This window comes from Megascapheus bottae, chromosome 17 (assembly GCF_031878675.1).
Source record: "Megascapheus bottae isolate mThoBot1 chromosome 17, mThoBot2.hap1, whole genome shotgun sequence".
NCBI classification, from domain to species: domain Eukaryota; kingdom Metazoa; phylum Chordata; class Mammalia; order Rodentia; family Geomyidae; genus Megascapheus; species Megascapheus bottae.
Window position 1 is genome coordinate 33128145 of NC_143525.1, and position 9108 is coordinate 33137252.

At 54.4% G+C, this 9108-nt stretch overlaps 1 protein-coding gene across 6 annotated transcripts in view; it reads left to right on the forward strand.

Annotated features, from left to right (window-relative positions):
- Positions 1-8442, forward strand: part of Arhgap23 (Rho GTPase activating protein 23) — a 75317-nt gene extending 66875 nt beyond the window's left edge. For all 6 annotated transcript variants that reach the window (XM_090350723.1, XM_090350726.1, XM_090350722.1 and 3 more), the window contains 3 exons: positions 260-356; positions 2110-2141; positions 6166-8442. In XM_090350723.1, coding sequence (XP_090206849.1) covers positions 260-356; positions 2110-2141; positions 6166-7161 — 1125 coding nt within the window. In that variant the 3' untranslated portion in view covers positions 7162-8442. The remainder of the gene's footprint in view (positions 1-259; positions 357-2109; positions 2142-6165) is intronic.
- Positions 8443-9108: the final 666 nt, after the last annotated feature.

A 9108-nucleotide genomic window follows, 5' to 3' on the forward strand; every position in this document is an offset into this window, starting at 1 on the left:
AAGCATGTGGGGAGCTCTAGTCTGATGGAGGTGGGGGGGGGACCCATGTCTGTTCATCCTCAGCTGAGGGAGCCTTTGGGATTCTGTCCTGCTGTGAACGGCACAGAACAGACCTGTGGAAGATACGTAGGCCCTGCCCTTGGGCTCTGTCTGCTGAGGGAGGCAGGTTTTGCCTGCCCTATTGTCAGGGCACCCTGCTCTGAGATGTCCAAGGTCTAGCCTCTGGGCACCTCTGGCTGACCCCTCCTCCTGTTCGCAGACGCCTGTGGATGACAAGGAGCCCCAGTCAGTGCCCAACATTGAGTACCTGCTGCCCAACATCGGCAGGACAGTGCCCCCTGGCGACCCAGGCTCAGGTGAGGTCAGGAGCAGGGTGGGGTGGGGGGACTGGCGCAGCGGGGTGGGCTGAAAGGGTCCCGGGTGCCTGGCCACAGGTCTAGTTTCCCCTCCCCTGTGGCGATCTCAGCCTGGCTGTTGTGGGACCTGCCCCCTGGTGTCGGGGGATCCCACCTCATCTGCTGAGCCCCGCCCCGGGCCCCGCCTCCGCCTCTGGTTTCTTTCCTCAGTCTAATTTCTCCGGGGCTGGCAGTGTCCTTCTACGCGAGTTCCTCTTTTAAATTTTTCTTCCTTTTCTCCTTGCACCCTGCCCTCCCTCCTCTTCTCCCCTGCTCTCCCTCCCCATCCCCTCCACCCCTCCTCTTCCTCTCCCGCCTCCCTCCTCCAGCGGACCTGTTGGAGATTTAAAGGGTACTGTGCAGTGTTGCGGATCGGTCACTAACAGTAGCCGGTGATTATAAGAAGGCTGGGCAGACCCGAGAGCTAGGTAGAAAGGTGCCAGGCAGAGAACCCCACCCCGGACACACCAGGGGTCACAGCACCCCCTCACCCCCACCTAACCCTTCCAATCTCCAGGCCCCTTCTCAGGCTCCAGCTGGAGCAGAAGCCTGGCACAGGGGTGGCTGCCCTCTCCAGCCCGAAGGCAGCCTTCACTCACTTTAGACCTCTAAAATCCAAGAAGCTTGGCTGGGCCTGCTTCTGCAGGGCGTCAGTGACGCTCCCCCAGCAGCCGTCAGCTCCGCCCCTGTTTCAGAGACTGCTGACCCTTTTCCCCACGGGCAAAAGAATGGCCTCCCCCTTCTTGGCCCCAGCCATTGCCTCCTCCCCCACAGTGGCATCTCCCCGTGGTGTGCCCAGTTCTGTCCCAGGCAGAGCTCCCCACAGCAGGCCTACTTGTAATAGTTTGGGGGTAGCAAGGAGGATCCCTGTGCCTCTTCTAATCACCTGCTGCCGCCATCCAGTGTGTGTGGTCAGCTCATCTTGCTGTTCTCACCATGTGTATGGGGGCGAGGGGCGGGGAAACCTCTAACCTGCCTGCCCAGGAGAGAGTGTGGATTAACCCCACCTGCTGGCTACCCCGGAGGCCTCTGAATCAGCCTGCCCCTCTCCAGCCTTGGAGGGAACGTTGCCAGAACTTGTTTCTGGTTCCTTCACTTAATGAATGCTATCACAGATGTGGGACTCCGGGTCCCACAGATAGGAGGAGGCTTTGTCCTCTTTTGTGACTGGCTGTACCAGAGGTTAACCTCCCTCCGTCAGCAGCCCATTGTAACTCCTAGGTCCCACCCACTCACTTCATTTCCGCTGTTGTCTGGACCATTCATTTGGTCTCATGGCCTGGGGAGGTGGGGGGATAGGCCCCACTCTCCATGCACTGTGTGGTCTCCATTTCTCCAGAGCATCTGTGATTTGCTGTGTTGCACTGTTGTGGTTTTTGTGGATTGCATCTGATATTTGGCGTTTTCTCTCCAATGCTTTAGTCACTGGGACAGAATGGGGAGGGGAAAGAACCATGCTCAAAGAAAAGTGCCCCTTCTTCTTAACCCTGGGTAGAGGATGGCCTAGTGGCCCCCCCATGCTTGATGTCACTTCCTGTCTGAAAAGGAAGTGGTGACTGACATCATTTTCAGCTCTTTGAAAATACCATCACACTCCTAGGGTCTAGGGAGAGTGTCCTCTTTCTGAAGCCTTTGAGGCAAGAGAATTGTGTTCCTGGGATTCCGCCTGCTCTTGCCCTGATCCAATTCTGTTTTCTTTCTGTCTTACCAACAGATTCCACCACCTGTAGTTCAGCCAAGTCCAAGGTAAGCAACTAGGCAGTTCTAAAGGCTTTCTCCCTGTCTACGCCAGCCCGTCTTGGTTTTCGGTCAAGAGAATTGGGAGGGTGATGGTCGGATCATGAGGAAAGTTAGGATCCCTGGGAAGGAAGGTGGGAAATCTTGAGTATTCAAGTAAGCTGAGAAGTGGCTCATGTAGGCAGTGCTTGGTGAGACACCTGGTATGGTAAAAGGGCCTGGCTTAGGAGGAGTTGGGCAGCCATGAGGCAGTGTGGTTCAGGGGTTAGAAGCACAGGCAGTCAGACAGTCCTGGCTCTGCCACTTAGTAGTCTGGGACACTGGACATGTTATTTAATCTCTTTCTGATGCTCAGTTTCTTCATCTGTAAAATGGGGATAAACAACAGTGTATTCTATGATAAGCATATATTCTTTTTTCATTTATTTTTTATTATTTATAATTATTTACTTGTTTATTTATTTTGTTAGTCCTGGGGCTTAAACTTAGGGCTTGGGCTTTCTCAAGGCTAGAGCTCTACCACTTGATCCACAGCACCACTTCTAGCTTTTTCTGGGTATGTAATACTAAGGAATTGAACCTAGAGCTTCATGCATGCTAGGCAAACACTCTACCACTAGGCTACACTCCCAGCCAATAAGTAAACATTCTTTAAAGTCTTTGGAGAGCCTAAAGCAAGCAAAAGGAGGGGCCAATAAAGATGAAATCAGAAATCAATGAAGTTAGAAACAGTTAAAAAGTCAATAAAACAATAAGCTGTTTCTTTGAAAAAAAATCAATACAATTAATAGATCTCTAGCCAGACTAATTATAAAAACAGATGGCACAAATTGCCAATATAGGGAGGGACATCACAACAGACCACACAGACACTAAAAGTATAATCAGAGAATACTATAAGCAACTTTATGCTGATAAACTCGGTAGCTTTAGAAAAAAATGGATCTAGTCGTTGAAAGACTTCCAAGACTCAAGATTCAAATCATCAAAACTTATTTATGAAGGGATAATTTAAATCATTCTATATAAAGAAATTGAATTTGTAATTAAAAACTTTCTAGCAAAGAAAATCTAAGGCTTAGACAGTTTCATTGATGAATTCTACAAAATATTTTGGGAGTATACACACACATTATTATTATTATTATTATTTTGCTGGTCTTGGGGCAGGGCCTGGGTGCTGTTTCTGAGCTTTTTTGCTGGGCATTAGCACTGTACACAGCTCCACTTCTGGCTTTTTTTGGTAATTGATTGGAGATGAGTCTCTCGGATGATCCTCAGAGCTCATCCTCCTGAGGAGTCATAGGTTTATAGGTGTGGACCACAGGCAACGGGCCACACACATTTTTTTTGGTGGGTCATGGGGCTTGAACTTGGAGCCTGGGCGCTATCTCTGAGCTGTTCAGCTCAAGGATACTGCTCTACCCCTGGGCTTGGGCACAGTCCCTGAGTTCTTCAGATCAAGGCTACCACCCTACCCTTGGAGCCACAGCCCAACTTCCCATTTTCTAGATGTTAATTGAAGATAAGAGTCTCTTGGTCTTTAGTGCGTGGGCTGGCTTTGAACCGCAATCCTCAGATCTCAGCCTCCAGAGTAGCTAGGATTATGGGAGTGAGCCACTGTGCCTGGCAACCCACACACAATTTTGAGACAGGGTTTCAAAGTTGCCTGGAACTTTCTGTGTAGCACTTATGTTTGAGGCCAGCCTCAAACTTATATTCCTTGTTCTCAGCCTCCTCAGTGCTGAGACTGTTACCATATCTAGATTATTTTTATTTTAGATAATCAATTTAAGTAACTTTAAACTATTGTAATTAGGAAATAGTATTATTTTAAAATAGTTGTGCACAACCTAATAACATTTTGGTCCATAATGTAGCACACATATCAGAAACCCCTGGGTGTGTACTAAGCTGCAGATTTGTGTGAGTACACACTGCGATAGACACACGACCACATGATCACCCCACCATGTGCTTCCTGGAATGGATCCACACTGCTAAGTGATACACAACATGGATGCATTCAGATAATACTAGTTCTCTATAATCTCTTCTAGAAAATAGAACACTTTCAACTCATTCTGTAAGGCTAGCACTGCCCTGACACCCTAATCTGAGAATGTCTCCAGAGGGCAGGCTTCTTTATTTAGTCAGACTGTGGATACTTACTGAACATCTGCTACATGTCAGCTCTGCGCTGGGCTCTGAAAGCATAATAAGCAAAGCAGATAGGTTCCTGGCCTCCCAAGACTGGCCTTCTCAAGAGGAAAACAGACATTGAACTAATGAGCAGATAAGGACCGTGTCCATGCAGGGAGGCAGAAGCTAAGATGCTAAGCCCATTCCCCAGTGAGGGAGAGAGGGGAGCTTGCGCAGAAGTCTGGCTGTTCAGGCAAAGCCAAGCCATATGGATGGAGAAGAGCTGGGACCCACGCCCTGCAATGAGAGAGAAGGCAGGTGGCACTGGTGGTGGTGGATAGTGGGAGAACTTTCAGCTGACAGCTCTTTCCCCTGTGAAGGATGTGAGGGCCTCAGCTCAGTCAAGGACAATGGACAGGTTAGGCAGTAAAGAAAGTCTAAAATGGGTCTCAAGAAAGCAGATGACCCCTAAAGGAGCCATGGAGTGTTAAGTATCTGAGGGTAAAGGGGGGAGGGGGGCTCAGAAATGACTGTGGCCACAGTCCATAGTGACTGATAGCCGGCTCTCTGTCCAGCAGTCCTACCCTACCCGGATGGCCTGGCTCCTTCTTTGTCCACTCTGGCCACCCTTACCTGCAGTGGACATGGCCCTGACTTCCACCCAGTTCATAGGCTGCTGTTTCCCTGACCTCCCTTTCCCTGACCAGCAGATTCTGAGCCTGCCTGACTCCTGCACTAGCCTGGAGCTCCTCCGGAGGCCTCGGCTTTGCCACAGTGCCTTGACCATGCACAGAGCATGTGTCTCAGAAAGTGCAGTTTTGCTGTAAGCCCACTCAGACGTCACCATAGCCCTAGTGAGCTACTTTGAATTACTGGTGTGAACTAGGAAGAGAGGCTTGCTCATGCTTGTGGAGCATCAGCCAGTGCCAGTGCCTGTGCAGAGAACTTTTCATCCTATTTCGTGCTAGTCTTACAAAAGATCCTTGAGGATTTTTTTGTTTGCTTTTATCTTTGTTTTACCGTCTCTATTTTACAAATGGGAAAACCAAGGCTCAGATAGTTCAGATAATTAGAATTCCCAGAGGCTAGTCAGAAGGCTTCTTTCCACAGTGACTGCTCTGAGGTCAGTTCTGACCCTCTGCTTTCAGGCTCTAGGTGTTTCTTTTTCCTTCCTTCCTTCCTTCCTTCCTTCCTTCCTTCCTCCCTCCCTCCCTTCCTTCCTTCCTTGTATGTATGTGTGTATTGCCACTCCTGGGGCTTGAACTCAGGACCTGAGCCCTGTCCCTAAACTTCTTTTGCTCAAGGCTAGCACGCTACCACTTGAGCCACAGCGCCACCTCTGTCTTTTTCTTTTTCTGTGTATGTTTACTGAGGACTTCATGCATGCTAGGCAAGCACTCTACCACTAAGCCACATTCCCAGCTTGATTCTGGGTGTTTGTTGCTTTTCTGGTGCAGGGACTGGATCTGTCCTTAGCATAAACCTCAACTAGTAGACACACCCCTGAGATAGAGGTACTGAGGCAAGGACTGGCTGCCAGTATATTAGTAATAAAGAGGCCTGAGACTGTCCTCACACGTGGCAGGTGGTCTTGGTAGTCGAATGGTGGCTGCCGGGTGTCAGAACCTAGGGAGCAGAGCTCGCCACATCCCATCCTGACCATAGGGCCTGGTCCTCCTACCTGGCTTCCAAGGGCCAGGACCAGATGCTGGGGGCCCTCAGCACTGCCAGCGGGGGAGCCATGGTCGGGGTTCTCTGTACTCCCAGAGTCATCCCCACCAACGGGTGCCGCCCGCCCTGCAGCGGGTGGGGGGGCGCGGCGGGGGGGGGGCGCTCTTTCTTTCTGGCTTCCTCACCGCTCACCGCGCCTCCTCCCTCTCGTCCCGCGCAGGGCTCGTGGGCCCCCAAGAAGGAGCCGTACACCCGGGAGATGCTGGCGATCTCCTTCATCTCGGCCGTCAACCGCAAGCGGAAGAAGCGGCGGGAGGCGCGGGGCCTGGGCAGCAGCACCGACGACGACTCGGAGCAGGAGGCGCTCAAGCCCGGCGCGGCGGCGGCGGCGGGGACCCCCGGGGCCGCGGGGACCCCGGAGCCGCCCGACCCCGCCGCCGGCCTCCTCAGCCCCCCGGCGGCGCCCGAGGAGAGGCCGGCCGCGGACACGGGCTCCATCGTGTCGGGCTACTCCACCCTGTCCACCATGGACCGCAGCGTGTGCTCGGGCGCCGAGGGCCGGCGCGCGGGCGCGGGGGACGAGGCGGACGACGAGCGCAGCGAGCTGAGCCTGGCGGAGACGGACACGGAGGGCGGCGCGGGCGCGGGCGCGCGGCTGGGGCGCCGGCCCTCGTTCAGCTCGCACCACCTCATGCCCTGCGACACGCTGGCGCGCCGCCGCCTGTCCCGCAGCCGCCCCGACGCCGCCGAGAGCCCGGGCGCCCCGGAGCCGCCGGGCTCCGCCTCGTCCAGCAGCCAGGAGTCTCTGCGCCCCGCGGCGGCCGCGGCCACGGCGCTGGGCGCGCGGCCCTCGCGCATGGAGGCCCTGCGGCTGCGGCTGCGGGGCACGGCCGACGACATGCTGGCCGTGCGGCTGCGGCGCCCGCTGTCCCCCGAAACGCGGCGCCGCCGGAGCAGCTGGCGCCGCCACACCGTGGTGGTGCAGAGCCCGCTGACCGATCTCAACTTCAACGAGTGGAAGGAGCTGGGCGGAGGGGGCGCCCCGGAGCCGGCGGGCGCGCGCGCCCTCAGCGACACCAAGGACTCGGGCCTCAGCAGCCTGGAGTCCACCAAGGCCCGGGCGTCGGCCGCCTCGCTGCCGCCCGCGGACCTGGGCGCCCTGCAGAGCCAGGCCCCGCGCCGCCAGGCTGTCTCCCGCCTCCATCCGTGTCTGTGACGCCCTCTCCTCCATCACCCCCACTCCCACCCCGCCTCCACAGGGCCCCTCGGGGAGTCTCCTCTGGCTAGCCCCCTCCCTTCTGCCGCACCTGGGCGCAGCAGGGTGCCAGCCAGAGGACCCAGGCCGCTGGGATTTGCGTGCAGGAGCTGGTGGGGCGGGGGTGGGGGGGAGGCAGAGGAGAAGCCAGGGGCCGGGCAAAGGTGAAGCTCGGCTGGGGTCTGTGTCCCCTGGATATGTGACAAGGCCTTTATAAGGCTGTACTTAGGGACCTTTGTTGGCCATGGAAAGTGAGAGGGAGCCCCAAGACCCAGGCTAGAAGAAAGACACTGGGTGATACTGGCGTTTGGCTTCTTTCTGCTGCCTCCCCCGCCAGCCCCTCGCTGAGGAGGGGCCTGTGTCTGGGGAGAGAATTTGTACGTGTGCGTATGTGTGTGTGTGTGTAAGTCACTGTCCAAAGGTGTTTGCAATAGAAGCTTCTGCCCCCTTCCTTCCCTCCCCTGCTTCCGAGTTTACAGTCTTTGGTGCACCCAGGATCCCTGGCCCCGTGCTTGTTAGATTCAGAGGAAGAGGCTGGAGTTACTGCCAGAGGCCAGACCAAACCCCTCACCAATTTCATTCCTGCCCCCTTGCCAGCCTCTAAGTCATCCCAGGAAGCCCTTTGACCAAGGGGAGCTATCCTGCCCGCTTCCCAGTCTGGAGAGGACCCAGGTTCGGTCTTTTACTTCAGCTGGGCCTGCTCTGTCCACACCTCAGCCCACAGACCCTCTCCTCCCCATTCTTCCCCTCGGCTGGGATAGGAACACCCTGGTATCTTCACACACACTGATTTATGGGGTCTCAGCTGGGCTGTTCCTGCAGGATGGGCAGGGCCCAGCTCCTTCTCCTCCCACCCCACATTGTAAATAGACCTCAGAGCACCAGACCCCTGACCCCTCACCCATTCCAGGGAAGCCCTGCCACTTCCGTCAGCCCTCTTGTTTTATGCAAAGATTTGCTGTAGATTTCTCTGTCCTCCCTCTCCCATCTTTTATTGTAAATATTGTCTCTAAATGTGTAACATATTATAAAGAATTTATAAGGATTTTTAAAGATGTTTTGCTCATTTTAAAGTAAAGTTGTAACAGTGTTGGATAAAGCTCCCCCCGCCCCACTTCCGCATGGCTCCTTTCACTGTGTCCTTGACACACCTGTCTAGGCGACAACTAAGATTTTCCTGCTTCTGAAAAGTCCTGTCTTCAAAGTACAGTCTATATCATGGTAATAAACAGCCTTCCTGGAGGCACGAGTCAGCTGTCTCACTTGCTTGGGAGGGAGGAGGGGACAGAGCAGGTCTAGGTACCCAGTGAAGTACCCAAGTGAGGTATCCAGTCCCCAGGAGGGCAGGGCAACCCACTGGCCAGGTGGAGGCAAACCTTCCATCAGGAGGCTTTTTCTCCCTGCCCCGCTTTTTGTCTCTTGTAGGGTTTGAACTCAGGGCCTAGGTGCTGCCCTTGAGCCTCATTGTGCTCAGAGCTAGTGCTCTACCACTTGAGCCACAGTGCCATTTATAATTCTTGAGTAGTTAGTTGGAGATAGCAAGGACTTTTCTGCCTGGGCTGGCTTCAAACCACAATCCTCAGATCTCAGCCTCCTGAGTAGTTAGGATTACAGGCGTGAGCCACAGGCACCTACCTGGCTCAGAAGGCTTTTCCTAAGTGGTGAGGAATTTGGTCCCAGTGGCCCAGGCATGGACGCAGGCTGTGAGAACAGTCGCCGCAGGGGCCTTCAGACACCAGCTCTTACCTCCTGCAGGGGCCAGGCAACTGCAAGACTCCTGCTTCTCTTGTCTGCCAGCCTTCTGTATGGCCAATATGCTTGGCCAGCTATCAGTCTAGGCCCTCCTGGCCAAGATAATATTGCCAAAGGACATTGTGGGGTTTATGTATATTAGTCACAGGGAGACGA